The 19,615-nt window shown below is 52.8% G+C and overlaps 2 protein-coding genes across 9 annotated transcripts in view; one reads left to right on the top strand and one right to left on the bottom strand.

Moving 5' to 3' along the window:
- Neurl1 (neuralized E3 ubiquitin protein ligase 1) overlaps positions 1 to 9,371 on the top strand; it is a 78,477-nt gene extending 69,106 nt beyond the window's left edge. Inside the window, exons 4-6 of one of the 2 annotated variants that reach the window (XM_021151842.2) lie at positions 2,184 to 2,873; positions 6,502 to 6,648; positions 7,196 to 9,371. In XM_021151842.2, the coding sequence (XP_021007501.1) occupies positions 2,184 to 2,873; positions 6,502 to 6,648; positions 7,196 to 7,434 (1,076 nt within the window). In that variant the 3' untranslated portion in view covers positions 7,435 to 9,371. The remainder of the gene's footprint in view (positions 1 to 2,183; positions 2,874 to 6,501; positions 6,649 to 7,195) is intronic. The other variant, XM_021151841.2, reaches the window with a different exon arrangement.
- A 590-nt stretch (positions 9,372 to 9,961) lies between these two features.
- The window catches only part of Sh3pxd2a (SH3 and PX domains 2A), a 202,969-nt gene continuing 193,315 nt past the window's right edge, over positions 9,962 to 19,615 (bottom strand). For all 7 annotated transcript variants that reach the window (XM_029472597.2, XM_085833856.1, XM_021151843.3 and 4 more), the window contains one exon: positions 9,962 to 18,773. In XM_029472597.2, coding sequence (XP_029328457.1) covers positions 16,827 to 18,773 — 1,947 coding nt within the window. In that variant the 3' untranslated portion in view covers positions 9,962 to 16,826. The remainder of the gene's footprint in view (positions 18,774 to 19,615) is intronic.

The raw sequence follows: 19,615 nt of genomic DNA, 5'->3' as shown, positions 1-19,615 counted from the left end.
TGCTGGGAAACCCCAACCAGCCAGGCCCCAGGAGACTTTTGGAGCAGCCTGAGACTTAGAGGAAGGGTGGCACCTGACCTTCCTGAGTCCAGAGAACACGGCTTCTAGAAGGGGCAGGGGGAGGGGAAAAGAACACAGAGGCTTTAGAGTCTCCTCGCCCTTCTGTGGAAGGCCAGTCATGGCCTCTGCTCTTCTTGCTGGCTTAGTCTCCCAGGCTTTGCTGGAAGACTTGGACACTTGGGAAGGCATAGGTCATGCTGTGGCTTATAGTGGTGCCAGTCAGATTTAGGGACAGGAACTCTGCAAAAGGGGTTCCATCAGAAATGAGTATGGCATTGGGGGATGCCCCAATATTGAGTCTCCGTACGTGGTGGCTGACATCCGAGACCCCAGGTCTGCATACAGTGGGCTGGCCCCCAGGGGCTGCTTTAAGAATACCATGCAGGTGCCGGGCGGTGGTGGCGCACGCCTTTAATCCCAGCACTTGGGAGGCAGAGGCAGGCGGATTTCTGAGTTCGAGGCCAGCCTGGTCTACAAAGTGAGTTCCAGGACAGCCAGGGCTACACAGAGAAACCCTGTCTTGAAAAGCCAAAAAAAAAAAAAAAAAAAAAAAAAGAATACCATGCAGGGATCATCCACAACACATGTCATTACTCTCACTTTAAGTTACAGGTCCATAGAGCAGGGATAGCAATACCCATTAAAAGCAATACCCATTAAAATACCCATCATCCAACATGGCTGGAAACTGCTGTTGGCATGAAGAAGTGTGAAGTGTTCAGGACAGTAATTTTAAAAAAGATGTTATGCAAAAGGAAATGTGCAGCAGGGGGTTGAGCCTGAAGTCCATGCCCATGGAAGGGCTTAATACAACTTCATGGATGCCCAAATGTTATCCACAGACTTTAGGGACCATGCTCTAAGGAGATGGGTCAAAGCTATCCCATTTTCAAAATGGTGTGTTACCCGCGACGAAAGCTTAAACATGATTGGGGTTTATATAGTAGAACTCAACCTCTGCATTGAAGAAACCAAAAAATACATTTAAAAGAATCTGTTATGCTACAACCCGAATCTGGACAATGCGTGTTCTCTGGGCAGTGGGCTAACAGGCAGCGCTGTGTTTTCCTTTTTGCTGGAGTGTATCTTCTTCAAACCTCAGTCTGGATTTACTTGTCTGGAGGTGTGAGGTGGGGCTGACGTTCAGTGAGGCTGCTCTCAGTAGGTTCTGTTTCTCTGATTTATTTAACCTTCTTCTGCCGTAATGCTTTTACGTGGCAGTGATAACCTCAAAGAGTAAGTATTGGTTTTCCATGTCATAGTTTTATGGGAAGAAACTGGGAGACAAGTGTTCTTTCTGGCCTTCTAGAGTGTCAGTGGTGCCTGTGACGAATGGTTATTGTCTGAAAGCCACTCCGAGGTTTGGGGAGACAGCTAGGTGGGCAGAAGCCATAAGGACCTGAGTTTGTCATCTTCCAAAGGCAGGATAGAGTGGTGTGTTTATAGTCCCACTGCTGGAGACACCACTGAGACAGGAGGCTCCCTGGAGCTTTCGAGCCTGCCAGCCCAGTCTACTTGGCCAGTTTCAGGCCAGAAAGGAACCTTCTCAAACAACAACAAAAGGGTGGACGGTGCCTGAGAACCACCACCCTAGGTTGACCTATGGCCCCCTTCATGCATGTGCACACATGTGCGCGCACATAGGAACCACTCCATTCTAGGAAGTAGGGAAGTCCTAAGGGTTAGAATTTAAGAAACCTTTTTCTTTCGTGAAGGGAGGGGCTGGAGATAGAGGAGATAGAGGAAATCAACCCACTGCTAACAACAACATTCTTTGTAAGACTGTAAATCTTGTTGGCACACACTGAGTTCTAGGCTAGACCAGGACGGAATTAAACATCCCTCTCAATAGGTTATAAAGTTCTACAACTTCTTCAGGGTTACCAGAAGCAGTAAAGAAAAGGGACTTGCTAGCGGGGGAGCACTTAGAAGCAATTAGACGCCTTTCAGGTTGGTGTCTTCCAGCCGCATGCTTTTGTCTAGAGGGTTAGATTCCCGTGCCTTCTTCTCTTCCCGTCTTTGCACCTGAGCAGTAGTATCTTTAGTGCTCTGGTGGCGCTTGCTGCGCGGCGACCCCTGTGGGACGGTGACAGTCGCCCTGTCTCTCGCTCCTCCCGCCGCAGACAGCGAGCTGGTGCTACCCGACTGCCTACGGCCGCGCTCCTTCACCGCGCTGCGGCGGCCGTCGCTGCGGTGCGAGGCGGACGAGGCGCGCCTGTCGGTGAGCCTGTGTGACCTCAACGTGCCGGGAGCCGACGGCGACGACAGCGCACCGCCTGCCGGCTGCCCGATCCCGCAGAACTCGCTCAATTCTCAGCACAGCCGCGCGCTACCGGCGCAGCTCGACGGCGACCTGCGCTTCCACGCGCTGCGCGCCGGCGCGCACGTCCGCATCCTGGACGAGCAGACGGTGGCGCGCCTGGAGCACGGGCGCGACGAGCGCGCGCTCGTCTTCACCAGCCGGCCTGTGCGTGTGGCCGAGACCATCTTCATCAAGGTCACGCGCTCCGGCGGGGGGCGAGCGGGCGCGCTGTCCTTCGGGGTCACCACGTGTGACCCTGGCACGCTGCGGCCCGCCGACCTGCCCTTCAGCCCCGAGGCCCTAGTGGACCGCAAGGAGTTCTGGGCGGTGTGTCGCGTGCCCGGGCCTCTGCACAGCGGCGACATCCTGGGCCTGGTGGTCAACGCGGACGGAGAGCTGCACCTGAGTCACAACGGCGCGGCGGCCGGCATGCAGCTGTGTGTGGACGCCTCGCAGCCCCTCTGGATGCTCTTCAGCCTGCACGGCGCCATCACGCAGGTCCGCATCCTCGGTGAGTTCCGGGTGCCAACCCCGAGTTCATGATGCTCTTTCTAGGCTTATGTGAGTTCTGGGTAGGGCGGAAGCATCTGGTCCACGGATGTCGGGAAGAGAGGGATGAACTCAGAAGAACCCAAAAGACACACAAATTGGCCAGAGCCTTACACACCAGAGGTTGTGTTAAAGGGGGGAGGGCAGTGAACTTTCTGAGACTTCGTGTCCTCAGGGCTGCTTGTGGCTCTTAGGGAAAACGAGGTTAGCTGGTTGTGGTGGTGCATATCTGTTATCCTAGTGTTTAGGAAGCAGAGGCAGGAGGATCTCTGCAAGTTCGAGGCTAACCTGGTCTGCATATTGAGTTTCAGGTCAGCCAGAGCTTCATAGTAAGCTCTGTCTCAAGACAGAAAAACAAACAAACACCTCAAACACCGTATTAGTGTCTTCTTGGGCAGTTACCTGCATCAGAGTAGGGGACTCCCTGAGCAGGTGGCCTTTGGGAATGAGATCGCAGTGTTCCAGACCTTTCTTTTTAGGAAGACGCAATTTGAAAGGATTAGAGGATGTGGGCTTGTATTAAGCCACACTCCGTGGCTTGTTCTATATATAGGATAGGTATCCCTCACTGTGACCAAGTACCTGAGGAGAGGGCAGCCGAAGGGAGGATGGGCTTTGATTGGCAAACCTAGTAAGAGGGCGGAGATGGCCAGAGTGTGAGGGCTAGTCACATTCAGTCATGCGCTATGGCTGCCCGAGAGGTGTGTCTGCATGCGCTCCATTCTCAGTTTTCCCTTTGGCAGTCCTCAGCGTGGGAAGCCTGCCCTCATCATGATGTTAGCCACAGCCAGGGTGGGTTTACCTTGCTGGGCATCTCTCACTAGCCTCACTGTAAACACAGCTCTGGAGATCCTAATTCTGTAGCTGTAGGATGAATTCTGGACCTCTGATTCTGTTGTTTGTGTTTGCTTGCTTGATTTATTTGAGACAAGATCTGTCTACATAGCCCTGGCTGTCCTGGAACTCATTCTGTAGACCAGGCCAATTCTGCACGCACGCACACACACACACACACACACACACACATACCTGGCTGTCCTGGAACTCATTCTGTAGGGCAGACCAATTCTGCGCGCACACACACACACACACGCATACACAAATCTGAGCTGAAGCTAGAGAGAATTGGCTGCACTCATTGCTTCTTAGAGAAGGGAAATCACAGAGGCAAAGCCCGCTCCTGCATCAGTACCACCTAATAATAGCTAAGTAGCTTTCCAGTAAGGCTTCTGCCATCTAAGGGTGTTTATGAGACTGGAGCAAGAGGCAATTAAAACAAAACAAAACAAGACTTTTTCTGTCCCAAGTACTAAGTGGGTCAAGGTGGATGTTAAGAAATACCACCCAGAACCCAGTGTCTATTAATAGCTCCTAAGTTGTTTGGAGAATTGGGCATGTCTGTCAGCCAACAAAATGGTGTTGGGGAATCCTGACCCTAAGGGGAAAAGAAGTCAGGGGCAGCATGTGAAGGGTCACGGCTCCTCTTACAGTAAAGGCTTGGCTTTGTGAAAGTTCCTCATGAGCCAATAAGTAAGGGTCGTTTCCTGTATCCATGTGCACAAAACTCTATGTATTCTCTGGTGTGCACAGAACTCTATGTATTCTCTGGTGTGCACAGAACTCTGTGTATTCTCTGGTGTGCACAGAACTCTGTGTATTCTCTGGCGTGCACAGAACTCTATGTATTCTCTGGCGTGCACAGAACTCTGTGTATTCTCTGGCGTGCACAGAACTCTGTGTATTCTCTGGCGTGCACAGAACTCTGTGTATTCTCTGGCGTGCACAGAACTCTGTGTATTCTCTGGTGTGCACAGAACTCTGTGTATTCTCTGGTGTGCACAGAACTCTATGTATTCTCTGGTGTGCACAGAACTCTGTGTATTCTCTGGCGTGCACAGAACTCTGTGTATTCTCTGGCGTGCACAGAACTCTGTGTATTCTCTGGTGTGCACAGAACTCTGTGTATTCTCTGGCGTGCACAGAACTCTATGTATTCTCTGGTGTGCACAGAACTCTGTGTATTCTCTGGCGTGCACAGAACTCTGTGTATTCTCTGGCGTGCACAGAACTCTGTGTATTCTCTGGCGTGCACAGAACTCTGTGTATTCTCTGGTGTGCACAGAACTCTGTGTATTCTCTGGTGTGCACAGAACTCTATGTATTCTCTGGTGTGCACAGAACTCTGTGTATTCTCTGGTGTGCACAGAACTCTGTGTATTCTCTGGTGTGCACAGAACTCTGTGTATTCTCTGGTGTGCACAGAACTCTGTGTATTCTCTGGCGGAGTGAGACTACTTTCACTAAAGACAACCAGGTCAGGGTTGCTTTATAGGTACTGTTCTGAACATTGCTAGCCAGGGCAGTTGGGAAAGAAAAGTAACCTGACATCCGTTTCTGAAAAGATGGTAATTGATTTAAAATATTAATGTAGTAAGAGAAAAACTGTTATGAGTTGAGCATGCAATCCAGCCTGTTTGGGAGGCTTTTGCCTGAACTGCAGAGCAAGTTCAAAGCCAGCCTAGGCCACTTGGTTTTCAAGGCAATGTTTCTCTGTGTAGCCCTGGCTGTCCTAGAACTCACTCTGTAGATCAGGCTGGCCTCAAACCCATAGATCGGCCTGCCTCTGTCTCCTCTGAGTCCTGGGATAAAAGGTGTGCCTGGTTGTGAGATATTGTTTTAAAAAGTTAAATAAGGTATTGGGACATTGGTCAGTGACTGATAGCTTTCCTAACACAAGTGAAGCCTGAGTCTAGTCTCCAGTGTGGAGGGGGAGAAGGAGGGGGAGAAGGAAGAGGAGAGAGGAAAGACCCACCCTGCGAACATTCGTGGATCATTCTTAGAAATAATAACACTGATATGAGTTACAGCTGACAATGCACCTGTCTGTGTGCAGAACCTTCTCTCAGGGGCCATGGGAAAGTCACAGGCTAGTGACTTCTTGTTCTCAGCGAGCTCGTGGTTCTGCTAGAGAAACCGAGCTGGACTTTCAGGCCAAGAAGAGGAAGTATTTCAGGCTGTGTGGCTGGGCATGGCGGGTCAATAACCATAGGTAGTGGAGTTTAGGGGAAGCCATGCTTCCCCAGAGACTATGTTTGAGGATAGCCTCAAGAGGCTCCTGGAGCAGTCAGCTCCTTGAGGACAAAGGCTCTGTCCCCAGTCTCATGCATGTACAATGAACCCCCAGAAAAGACTGGGAGGAAAACAGGAGGGGGAGAGAGAAGGCAAGGCTGCAAGAATGTAGGGACCAGGGTGCCTGGCTAGAGAAGGTGGGTGATTCCAAGGCACTGTGGTAGCGAGGGCAGGACTCTGACAAGAGACTGAGGTAGGAGGCATGGGCATGGGGGACTCTATTCTCTGAAGGCCAAAGGTACCTAGGGAAAGTTGGCTTGGAAATTGCAGGTGATATAGAACATGATACTACCTCCTGACCTATAGGTGGGCACAGAGCATGGGTCGGGGTTGAACCAGCCTGTGGGGTCCTGCCTCAGCCTGTGGCTGTCCTCTGGGCAGGGGTTGGAGCTCTCTGTGGGGGCAGGGACTGAAACTTTCTCCTTTAGGCTAATGGCAGTGTGGCCCATCCACTTTCCCAGGCTCCACCATCATGACTGAACGGGGTGGCCCATCTCTCCCCTGCTCACCTGCCTCCACTCCAACCTCACCCAGTGCCCTGGGCATCCGCCTCTCTGACCCCCTGCTCAGCACCTGCGGTTCTGGACCCCTAGGTGGCTCTGCTGGTGGTGAGTACCAAGGCCCCGTGGGTGGGTCAATGCATCTCTCGAAATCCTATAGAGAGGGACGGTTGACAGAGCTCTCCAGATGTGTAGCTGTGGCTTTTTTTTTCTTTTTAAAGATTTATTTTAAAGTGTGTGTGTGTGTGTGTATGTATGTAAGTACAAATGCCCATGGAGCCCAGAAGAGGGTATCTGATCTTCCAGGCGACTTCTTAAAGTGCATGTGGGGGATCCCAAGCATTAGTGCAGTAGAACCACGCCTGGAAAGAATTAGGAGGTCCTTTCCTCCCCTTTCCTCCTTCCCTCCTTTCCTCTGACTGCTGCTCTGACTCTGGTCTGGGGCTGTGTGGCTACAGCCAGGCTGCTGGAGCTCAGCTCCTTCCTTGGGCAGGAAGGTGGGTTGTCAGTGTGGAGAGGTGGCTTTGCGTAGTGGCAGAAGACATGAGCCCGGGGCGGGGGGGGGGGGGGGGGGGAGGGGAGGGATTTTCTCCTGTGAGAAGGCCCCGTGCTGGGCTGGGTCGCATCCCCTTTTGATTGGTGCTCTTGCTCTCAGGGACAGCCCCCAACTCACCTGTGAGCCTGCCTGAGTCACCAGTGACCCCAGGTCTGGGCCAGTGGAGTGATGAATGCACCATTTGCTATGAACACGCAGTGGATACAGTCATCTACACGTGTGGCCACATGTGCCTGTGCTACTCCTGTGGCCTGCGCCTCAAGAAGGCCCTGCACGCCTGCTGCCCCATCTGCCGTCGCCCCATCAAGGACATCATCAAGACCTACCGCAGCTCCTAGCCCACTGCAGAGCCCCACCTACACGCCCACTTCTGCAGACTGCAGCCCAGCACCAGCTGAGGGCAAAGCCAACGGGGTCCCTTCCTTCTACAGTTTGCAAACTCTTCCTCCTTTTCCATTAAACATGGGAAACCAAGGTCCCTGGAGGATTGGGCTGAAAGAGTCTCAGGCAGGGAGGTGAGGGCACAAGCAGTGAGGGGAGGGGAGAAGGGTACCCCATATCTCTCTCCTCTTTACCCAGATTTCTGCATGCTGAGTGGCTGGTTGCCATCCCTCGAGATCTCGGCAGATCTCTAGGTTGTGCAGCCCCGCAGCCTGGCAGCCCGGGAGGCATCTTGGAGAGAGTTAGCAAACTTGTAACTTCTCCCGGGGCAGCTGGGGAGGAGGCCAATGGACAGACTTCTCCCACCCTGGGCAGCTGCAAACTGCATGCCGTGTTTCTTTCTCCTTACCCAAGGCGGGTAAACAGACAGGCTGCAGATTACAGGTCCGAGGTCCTTGACCTTGGGCCAACCTGCCATGTCCAGGATCTCCCGTTTGCCATGACTTTCGCCAATCATCTCACTGGTGCCGTTTCCCAGGGTGCCCTTCAGTGTAGGCTGAGGTGGGCCTTTCTGTTGTCAGGGTCTCAAAAGAGCAGGTCCACAGCCACACTTAAGGCCTGTCCTCCCTCATCTCAGTGCCAGTCTTGGCCTGGGCTGATCTGCCATTGTGTGCCCAGGAGGGACAGGAACCCTCAGTGGGGTGGGGGCTCCCTGGCCTATGGACAGCCCCTTTCCTTATTTTAATTAATTTATTTATTTGCTTTATGGGTTTTATGGGTTATGTTCCAACCTGGGGTCTCCTGAAATGCTACTGTTGGGGGGTTGCCAGGTGAAGGGAAGCAAGGAGTAGCCACTTGGAATCTACCCCCAATACAAGGCCCATGGCAGTCCTGCTAACCCTGAGGAAGAATTCCAGGCTGGAGGCCTCCCAAGAAATGGATAAGCCTCTCTTATGTGGGAAGTGCCCACATCCACCTGTGTGCCCTTCCTCCCTGGATGGGAGCCCTGTTACTGTGGCTGGTTCCAGGACATCTGTCTCTATAAAGACATCAGAAGTTCTGGAAAGTTGTCAACATGTGGGTCAGGGACCAGAATGGAGACCCTTGTTAGAGGAGGGAGGATAGATCCTGAAAGCCAGCCTCTGGTCCTGCTAAAGGGGGTGTCCCTTACTTATAGGCTGTGGCCCCTGTAGTCCTACCTGCCCTTTTCTGGGTTACTGTGGCATCTTAGCCTAGGCTTTCCCAGCCTTTCAGTCCTTGGCCCTCATATGGCTGGTTTTATATCCTCAGAGGCGGCTTTTGCCTTGAAAGGCAGGGTCTGGGTCTCTGTCCCGGCCACTGGCCAGTCGTGGCTCTGGCCACAGCCCTCTGCCCCCAAAACTCCAGCTTCCCCTGGGTAAAAGTTTGGGGGTGGAACACTTTCCGGGTAGTTCCTGGGAGTTCTTCTTAGGTGTCTCTGAGGAGGAATGTACTGGGGAGGTGTTGAGAATGGATGCCAGGGTGGGCCTTTGCCTGCACTGGGGAATCTGGGCCACCCTCAGTCTTGCTTCTCCAGTCACTGGCCCTGGTAGATGCCTTCAGGCTGGAGCTGGTAAGTTGCCCCATCCAGCTGGGGCTTATCCTAGAGATGGAGCAAGGTCCTAGTACAGAGCTGGGTGGCTGGTTTTGGGAAAAGAAGCCATTTTCCATTCTGCTAGTTCAGAGGTAGCACTGCCTCCCTTGTGAACTGGGCCACTGTGTTTGTGAATAAAGGTGATTTCGTACCAGCCTGAGGGCTGTGCTGTGCGTCTGGGGGTTGGGAGGTGGGGAGCCAGGGTTTGAGCATACCTGAGGGTAGACCCCTAAGCCCCAAAGAGAAGCTGCCTTAGAGCCAGCCTTCGGAGCATGGCATGGGGCTCACACAGTGGGGTCCACAATACCAGGCGAGCCTTTTAAGTCAAGAAGCTGCTGCAGGCCTTCAGTGGGTGGGAGGGGGGAGGGGGGGAGGGAGAACAGTCAGGAAGGGCACCAAGCAAGGGACAGTAAACTCCTGCTATGCTGTTTCCTCTCAGGCCAGAGATCTTGTGAGGTGAGTATAGCCACCTAGACAGGCCAACCCTGTGGCTGGGGTCAGAAAGAGATAGGTAGGCTGGGCCCAAGGTTAGAACTGTGCACATTTAGCGTGGCCAGGCCTCAGAGACCTGTGGGAGGCCTACCTACATACACCCTTTCCTAGGAAGAGTTTTGGCCACCCAGTCTTAGCCTGCCTTTGAACTCAGGTCCATGTTTTCCTGTTTACTAGAGACTAACACAACTAGCTAAGGCCCAAGGGTCCAGCTTTGGCTACTCCCAGAAAGCTGCCTGCATGTGGAAAGCTCCGGTGGGAACTGACCCTTCCTCCCCCATCCCACCCCGCGCTCAGTTCTTGAGTTGGCAGCTGTTTGAGCGAGTGGGGCTTTTGCTAGTCAACTGAATGGGTCCTCCGGTGTCAGAGAGAATCACATGTTTCTATTCAGTTAAAAAGGCCAAAAACTTTATTTAGTCTTTAGGGAAATACAAGATGCCTGTAAACATGAACAAAATAGGAAACAAAACAATCCAAATGTTGAAGTCTAGAAGCATGCCAAGACAGGTCATTTCTACAGATCAAAGAGTCCCACCAAAGTGATAAAGGACACCCAGAAAGGGGCAGGTCAAGGGGGCTGGGTCCCTCCCCCGGTGACACTGCGTCTGTGATGAGGCTTATAAAAAACAATCCACTATTAGAATTATGAGAAACATGGAGATAGGTTAGCACCACCGAGGATCCTGGGGATATGTTAGCACTTGCATGGACCCCCCTACTGCATCCAATGTCCTTGTCTCCGTTCCTCTGCTGAAGTGGGGAGCGGAGGGGAGAAGCTATGGGGAGGGCTCCTGCTGACCACAGTAGGCTGGCCGGGGATGAGTGGACACTAGGAAATCCCTGTGATATAGGGGTCCCAGTGACATCCACCGGCTCGTTCTCATCACACGGTAGCAGTAGCCGCTCACTTCTGCCTTCCAAGTTACCTTCCAGGCCTCTCAGTAACTGGTAGGGACACCCATGCCCTCTGTTGCAGGAGACAAGTTGTAAATCTAAGGATGGCAACTGTGTACCCTTTGAAGTAAACTCAGAAGCAGTGCGCCTCAGTAGATGCACATGCAGGTGGATGGTGTGCTTGCCTGGCCGGACTGGCAGGCGGGAGGCAGACTCGGCAATCAGAACCGTAGGTTCCATTGGAGCCTTGGGAATATATGTCCAAATGAGGTCACCTGCCTCCCAGATAGGCCTGGGCTTTTAGGGCCTAGTGTGGAGGTGTTGGGTCCCTACAGTGTGGCCTATTATGGTCAGTGGTGTCTATTTTGTATGGTTTGACAGGCTAGTTCTGCATGGGACAAAATGTACTGGGCAAAAACTATGGGGAATCCGGGATGGGACTGGGCCCGCAGACCCAAAGACTGGCGTATGACTTGCAGCACCTCTTCCTTAAGACAATGATACTGGAAGCCCGGATGGGGCCCAGTGAACAAGTTTTCTCTGGCTGGACTCTTGGCTGGTGAGTAGCAAAAATCCCTGCAAACCTCTCGTTTTCAATCTCCAAGAACTGACTCCTTTCCTGTCCCAAACTCTCTCTCTCTCTCTCTCTCTCAGCCTTCCCACACCTACCTAAAAGACATCTCTGGAAGCTTCCGCCCCGTGCAAGGACGGTAAGCCCCAGTAACTCCAAACATGCGCACTCCTCTTGCCAACATGCCTCCCGCTAGCTTTCCCACATGCCAGACATGTCTATTTGCACTAACACGACTCTCTCACACTTCCAAAGACACAGCCAACTGACCAGAATAAGACTTGGGAGTAAGGCAGGGACCTTCAGCACCGGGGGTGCGGGTGGGGCACTCTAAGGCAGTGGAGTCCTAGGATTGCAATAGGGGAGGGGTACGGACTGTCAAGGTCACTTGAGATTTAGAGAGGGGAGGGGGTGGCACCTGCCAATCCCTTGCAGCCAGGTTGGGATCAAGGCTTTGGAAAGACCCTTTCCTTCAATCTACAAGCACCAATGTACTTTGTGGTCTGGGGACCCAGATGCACAGAATGAAGTGACCAGCAGTGCTTACGTCACTCTCAGCACCGAGCTTAGGAAACATGGGGACATGAAACTATCAGACTGCCCCAAACGGGACTTACCAAATATCCCAGCCGGTCATGAGGAGCCTTCCACACTCACAGGAAGCGATCTAAGGCTCGCTGTGGAGACCGGAGGCACTGCTGTGTGGACAGCTGCAGGCCCTACCGTCTCACCACGAGCACTCCTCACTGCCAGCCTGCCTGTCCTTCAGAAACAAACTGTGACCCAGTAGCTCATGGATCCCCGGGGGTCCTATGCCAAGGATAGGATGCAGGTGGGTGCCCTAATTTAATCACTTCAGCACTTCTATACTCAACACTATCTCTTCCATGTCTTCATCTTGGTGCCCGGGACAATGGCCTGCCTGGGCTGCTTCTGTTCGCTGTTAATACCAGTGTGAAGTTTCCAACTAAATAATAAAATAATTACAAAAAAATTTAAAAGACACATTGCACTCTCCAGCCAGAATCGTGTGAATGACACACATGTTGTCAGAAGCTGCGCGTCCCTTGGGACCTGCCCAATGCCAAGGACTAGTTCAATGGAGACTGCCTGCCCAGTATTCATTCTCTCTAACCCCATGCTATTCAAGTGGAAAATTACCACCAGTCTCTCTCTCCTTACACACACATATGCACTCATGGACTTCCCATGCTCGTGGAAATGACCACCATACACACACACACACACACACACACATTCTCGGCCCTCAAAAAAGCGAGGGAATCTTAATTGGTTAGTGATGTGGACTGTTGTCTTTCCAGAGAGCTGCATGGGTATTCCAATTACGGCTATGCAGCCATATCTATTCCAAGGGAGAGACCTCAAAAAGGGGCCCGGTCCCTCTCCCTATCTGTATAGAAATTCACACAAGGTGGGTCAGAGCAGCAGGCCTACAGTACTATATAAACGGGACACACCAGCAAGGCCGTGCTTGCTATCCTGGGGGAGCCGAGTTCTGGAACTTGTTCCTTGCCCCCAAGAAGCCATCTTTTCCTGCCTCTTTTCCTTGCTGCATGAGAAAGGATGCTCATGTGCACCTGCCTCAGGAGTTCCTGTTATTAGAGACAGGCTCATGCCTTTTTCCCAAGTCACTGAGATGAATGGGTGGCCAGGACTCAGCCCCAGGCCTACTGCAGGCCTGTAGGGACTGGCTTTCATTGGGTAAGTGGGGCTTATAGCACGTACTCTCTAGATGAGTTTGCTTACGGCCAGGATTCCTGCCCACAAGCTGAACTGAGGTTTTACAGTTTTAGAAAGACTCAAGCACACATCCAAAGCTTCATAGCCCACACACATCAGGAGGCTGGGGCGAGGGGGCTGCCGGTCTCTATGAGCAGCTGACTGCAAAACAGGAGAACGGGAGTGGATGTCCTCATTCTGCTCTGGGGACCGGCCCAGGAGGTCAAGAGCACCATGCCACATCCTTCTAGGTGGACAACACGGATGGGCTGTCCTCGGGTGGCTGCCTCCCATGACTCCTCCCATTTTCTGCAGACAGACTCAACAGGGTCTCCACTGTCCCAAGTCCCTCTTGGTAATATTGCACTTTTACTGTCTCAGATTGTTTTCGTTTTTCCATTGAGAATGCAAAGTCTTTAGAGGGAACAGGGGGGCTCGAGTAGCCTGAAAGAAATTATATATTAGTCAAACCCAGGAGAAGTCGGGTGATTTCACCTGGTCCCCACCCCTTCCTAAAAACAGAACACTACAACTTAAATAACTCTACATCTATTCTGCAAGTACTAGTCATATGAAAATAACATTTGACTGAAATTCCCTTGTCTTTTTTCCTTAGATGATAGACGCTGTAACATGCCTTGCTGGGGAAGCGAAGGTTATAAATGCCAGTAAAATACTCTCTAACATCTCAAAGTGCCTACGAGGGCGCTATATAATGCCTTCGTCCATTAGGAGTGAGAAAGAGGAACCCTTGGGGCCAGGCTTGGGGGGAGAGAGTGAGGCCTTTGCAGACAGAACCCCAGTTGTGAAGGGAGCCTGGGGGAGCAAACAGGAACCTGCTGCTGATGGACACCCCACTACCAGCTTCCTCCTGCTCCCTGAGAGCACAGAGGAGCCAGGCAGTGTAGCCAGGCCGGCTACTGGCAAAGGATACGGTTTGAAGACTTTCCCCTCCACCCCTTGTGATACAAGAAAAGGGTCTTTAAACTGAAAGAAAACAAAGCACCAGATGCTGCGTCTTCGGGCATTATATAAACCTCAATAATGACCTCAGAAGGGCTCATTCTGATTAAAGTTGCAGTATACAGCAATACAATGTCATTTCACATTTTCAATCATAACAAATGGAAAACTAGGTTTGGACGTTTCTGAGATTCCACTTTTTTTCCTTTTAGTCCGATCTGGTTTTCCTCTAGGTGGGTCAGAGCCCCAGGCCCTTTCCTCCGCTGCTGTGGTCTGTCCAATATCACAAAGCAGCTCATTAGCTCTAAGGAAAAGCCCTCTCGCCTGGGGAGGGCTAGGATTCAGGGACACATCGCCTGGCATCTCTTAGCCATGGCTGGGAAGGCCTGGCATGCACCCTTCTTGTTTCAAGTATTCTTTGGGCTGGCAGGGTTTGTGCTGTGCCCTGATGGGTTTGGTGGTGAGGGACCTTGGCTATGACTCCTTGCCCAAGTCTACATCCTGACACTAGGTGGCGACGTTTCCCACTCTTCCCAGATGCCTGAGCAACTCCCAGCCATCCCTGGGGCTGGATGTTACAATGTAAACACAATGACCACACAATAAACTAGAGGGGCAGGGGAGGAAGACAGTACTAATGCAGTGCAGGAACCTGCCATTAGTTCCACAATTTGGGGAAAGTCATTTCCTGTCCTTGGGCTAAAGTAACAGGAAAGGATAGGATGGAGTGACCTTTAAGGTCCCCTGCCCTCCCTGTCCCACTTTTAAGGATCTATGATTTCAGGACACCGGGAGTGACCTTTAAGGTCCCCCGCCCTCCCTGTCCCACTTTTAAGGATCTATGATTTCAGGACACCGGGGATTGTGAGAGGGTCTTTGGGATGTGGCAAGGACAGGGGAGGTGGGAAAGGCTGGCTCTGGGGATCCTGGTGGTCCAGTCCAACTGAGATGCTCTGTGCCTGGCAGGCGGGCGGGCGCACTAATGGAGCTGGCTCAATGCAGACATCTGAGGAGTGAGGCTGTGGCCCCTCCCCCTGGCAGACGGCTGTGTCGAAGGTCCTCTCACCTGATGGCCACTCTACTTTAAATTTTATTTTAAATAGTCATAAATTACTTTTTTCCTCTTTTAATAAATATGTGCTGTTTTAAAATGAGAAGTGTATATACTGCATCTTTAAGTAATGCACTTCGCTCTCCGGGTTGCTTTCCACTCCGCCTTAGTTAAAGTGCATTAATTAAGAAATAATGAACCACTTCTTTATCATTATTGTTCAAATAAGTACAAATAATATCATGAAGACACTATACCACTATCATTAGTACTGCAATCTAGCAGATTAACTCAACAACCCCACTCTATTTAATACTGTCCAGCAGAAGAAAACTAACTAATTTCAATTTTAAACAAACTCATGAACACAGAAAAGGAAAATAGAACAATGTCACCACCACGGGCTTTTGACAGAGGAGGCTAGTGGGTTGCATCCACCTGTGGGAGGAACATGGCTTGGGGATCCAGGAGGTTAGGGTTGGGAGCTGAAGGCAAACCTGCCTGGGAGGAGGGGTGAGGGGCGCTCTTCCTCCCGTGTCTGTTGGAACCAGCAGCCCTTGGTCAGAGGAGATGCTGGCAGCTCAGCCACAGGCTGTGAGACAGGATCTGTCCCAAGTCAAAGGCACGTATGGCATCCACTCCTGGCATGAGGGGAGTCCTGGAAGGACACTGCGGGCTTCTCTCTGGAGGGTCCCCTCTGAAATGTCAACCACTGACTCACGACCCAAAGCAGACAGAGGACTGTTTCCACTCCACTCTTGCTTCTCTGTTCCCCGGGGGCGCTGCCCCTCAGGAAGATAGGGTTGGCTCCTGGCTTCAAAGTCCTCCATCTTCTTGGGTACCTTGCCAGCAGGCTAAGGGCACAGTGTCTGCTCCAGGCTGACCCAGCCAGGGTCCCTTCTGCCCAGGTTGGAGAAAGTGGGCAGAAGTAGGCAGATTATCCACCCAGCAGGCTGGCTTCTAACAGTGCCCTCTTTCCCTCTTGGGCAGGAACCTGAACACTTTGTTTCACAGAGCCGGGGACTTGGCTTTACCCAGTCCCAAACTCCCTGCTAAGGTGCCATGCTCGGGCACTGTGTACACAGTGGAAACCTAAACAAACAATCTGGTTTATGGAAAGGCAAAAGACATTAAACCAAAACCCAAATAAAACATCCCTCCATGGAATTCAACGGAAACCCCACCCACCACTACCCCGTCTCCTATGTGAGGCTGAGCCCCTCGGGCCCCCAAACAACTTCTAAAATAAACCCCAAACCAAACGCCTGATATATAAACCTCCAACCGATAACCATTTCCCAAACATGCAGAAGGAACTGCCTACCGGGAAATCCTCGAGCAATCTCTAGATTAGGAGGAGACTCGCATCCTCTAGGCCAACTCCCACACTGTCCTCCACGTGCCCTGAGGAGGGCAACTCTCCTTGCCAGGCCAAGGCAGCACAGCAAGAGGAGACAGTCCTTGTTGGCACCTGGGAACTCTTTTAACTACCAAACATAGGCTGTGGCCTGGCCCCAGAAAGGGCTGAGCTCTTTGGAGACGCTGCCAAAGCGCAGAGCTGGTAGTTCTCCAGAAACCCATCAGTGGTCGGTGGTGGACTAGAGGCCAATACAATCTCCAACATATCACGAGGGCAATGCAAGGATGACTTCCAGAGGCAAGAAGCCAGCCACCGAAGTGGCTGAGCAGGGCAGGACCCAGGACACCTCATGACATCTTTTCCAGATCTGCAGCAAGGCACGATTAGGCTTTTCCCACACGGCCTGTGCTAAATGTCCGCATGCAACGTGCAATGCGGGGATCCCGGGCCCAGGGCACTCCTGCTGTCCCCTTTCTCCTAAGTGTGCACGCCCATCACACCCTCCCTTCCAGCTGGAGGGTGTATTGGGGGGTCACATGTTCTTCAGGGTTCAATGTTGTCATCCCCCTCCCCCCCTCCCATCTTGTCCATCCCCGTGTCTGGCCTGCCGCAGCTCATCCAGTGGCAGCCAAGGCAGCACGTTGAGTCTGGAAGGACCCTGTGCTATTAGTTCTTCTTCTCAAGGTAGTTGGAGGGTACCCAGCCCTTGAAGGGCTTCACCTCATCCAGGATCTGGCAGTACCACCAGCCATTGGGGTTCTTCTCCAGCACCTCCATGGACACCCCCTCCTGGAAGCCAGCCGTCTCTTCGTCCCCCTCATAGTCTGCAATCGAGATATACACATCCTTGAGGTTGTTGTGGATAAACTGGGACTTCTCTATGGGCTTGGGACGCACGGGGGAGACAGGGATGCCTTTGCGCTGGGTAGGCAGCAGGGGTGATTCTGAGCCCTGGCTGGCAGCTCGCTCGGCCAGGCGGCCCTTGGCCTCTGCGGCTGCTGACCGTGCGGTACTAAAGGAGGAGTTCCTGCGGACACCTCTGAGGCTGTCGGTGGCTGTTAGCGACTCGTTCCTCCGAAGAGCACAGGACAGGTTGTTGTCCTTGGGTGGTGGAGACACAAACACAGATTGGGGCCTGACGGCCACTTGCCGGACCCCATTCCTCATCTTCACCGCTACGGTGCCCGAGGTCTTGCCGAAGCCCCCGGGAGGCTTCGAGGGGATGGGTGGGGTGGCCCTCTTGCTCTGGTTCACAGTGTTGAGCGCCTGCACACGCTTCTCGATCTTTTCCAGGCTGTCTGACTTGCCCTCGATCTGCGAGCTCTTTCCTGTGTCTGCCTCTTTGCTAGCTGTGTCAGGTTGCTGGTTCTCCTCGGCCACCAAGTAGTGGGAAGGAGCCCAGCCCTCCAGCTCCCCAAACCTCACGTACCACCACCCACTTTCCGCCTTCTCCAGCACGTGCACCTCGGCGCCTTCGGGGAAGCTGATCTCCGAGTCCTGGACCTTCTGATAGGCGCTGCACGTCACGTAGGTGGTGCCTCGCCCTTCCCATTCCTTTTTGGGGGCACATGGGGAAGTGGTGGCCGTGAGAGGGATGATGTCCGCAGAACCTCGCCTGGATCCCTCAGAAGCCGTCTGTGGAGGCAGCTCTGAGTCCTCACTCCTAGAGCCCTTGAGGCCCCCCCGGAGCTGGCCTGTGGGCCTCAGCTGGCGCCGTAAGGAACTAATGTCCATCTTCTCCTGGCTTTGAGACTCCGCTCGGTTCAGGACTGGCTTTGGTCGCACGGATGGCTTGGCTCGGGCGCAGGAGGCCAGCCCGGCCTTCACATCAGGATCTTTCTTGGTCCCAACCTTAGGGGTGTCACGGATACCTGCATCTGAGGCAGAACGTGGCTTCAGGTCGCCATTGTTCTTGGACAAGGAGGACGACGAGGAGGAGGAAGAACAGGTGGTGCTGATGGTAACGGAGGAGAAGGAGATGTTGGACTGGTTTTTCCCCAGTTCTGCCTGGGCATTCTTCTCTGCTTTGAGCTTTAGGAGCGAGGAGGATTTGGGGGAATCTGATTTAGGGGAATTTTTCACGGCAAGGGACAAAGAGGAGCTCCCAGGGGAGTCACTGTCCCCAGAGGAGCCTCTGGCAGACAGGGTGTCTTCTGTGTATGGCCTGAAGCCCTCATTCTCATAGATGGTCTCCTCTTCCAGGGCCACGTCCTCAGAAGACTCACCCACCTTGAAATGGGCCCGTTGCAGGGAAGAGGCAGGCGAGATCCTTCGGGGCTGGGCGGGATGCTTGTCACCTGAACCTCTGTCCTCTGAAGGCTCCTCATTCATCTCGGGCTCTGAGTCAAAGCCAAAGGCAGGGATGTCATACTCGGGTTCCTCATACTTAGCCTTCAGTGGGGAGCCCTGGCTCTCACAGGCACCCACAGGATTCTCCTCGGGCTCCTTAGGCTTGCTGGGGGGTGCAGGCGGTGGCACCTTGGGCCGGGTCAGAGTGCTGGTTCGGCGGCTGAGGTTGGGCTTCTTGCGCTTATCAATGTATGAGGCTGGGGCCCAGCCCTCCTTCTCCCCGATCTGCACATACCACCAACCACCTGAGTTCTTGTCGATGACCTGGGGGGGGTGGGGTAGAGGGCAGGCCAGTGAATTGCAGGGGTCTCAGGGTCCCTATGATGTCCTAGCCTATTTTATAGACACAGCAAACTGAGCCCTTCAATAAGTGTCCCAAGATCTTACGGTGGTCAGTGGAATGCTAGCTTCAAACCCTGGTCTTGGGTGTGAGGCTTCCATTCTCTTGGTTTCCTGGCTCCCTAAGTCTGTGCCAAAAGCTTGGCAGAGTGGCTTTCCTCTATAGACCTCCATGACAATCCCCCAAGACTACCACATTGTCCCTAGCTCCTTATAAAAACCAACCTCGGAAGGATCCATATGTATAAAGACCCAGTGGTCTACTGTTCCTGTCTTCCACCGGTGCCCACTGTCCCTTCAAAGGGTCTCTCAGGTGAAAAAGAGAAAAGACAGACAAATCTAACTGAGGTGCAGGCCTGAGACCAGCTCATCCCCACAGAACATCCTCCAAGTGGCCACAAAAACCTCATTAGGTAAGAGATTTCTTGGGTTAGTACACAAGGCTGATCTCCACGTGCATGTGTGTGTATAAGAGTGTGTGTGTGTGTACAAGCATGTATGGTTGCATGTGTGCATGCATGTGTGTGCATGTGCGTGCATGTACTTGTGTGTGTGTGTGTGCACACGCGCGTGTGCGTGTGTGTTATCCCCTCCAAAATAAAACATTTCTGACGAAGCAAATAGCTCTGTCATGTGCCCTCATCAGCACTTCACTTCGAGGCTCTCTGTGCTCAGGAGATGTCATTGTGGGACAAGCAAGTGAGGGACAGAAACCCAAGTTGTGGGCTTTTGCCCTGGTGTGGCCCTGACTAGGCAAATACTCATGG

Source organism: Mus caroli, unplaced genomic scaffold (assembly GCF_978045245.1).
Source record: "Mus caroli unplaced genomic scaffold, Mus_caroli_1 scaffold_20, whole genome shotgun sequence".
NCBI lineage: Eukaryota > Metazoa > Chordata > Mammalia > Rodentia > Muridae > Mus > Mus caroli.
Note: the sequence above shows the minus strand (reverse complement) of the source record. Positions and strands in the feature narration are given on the sequence as shown.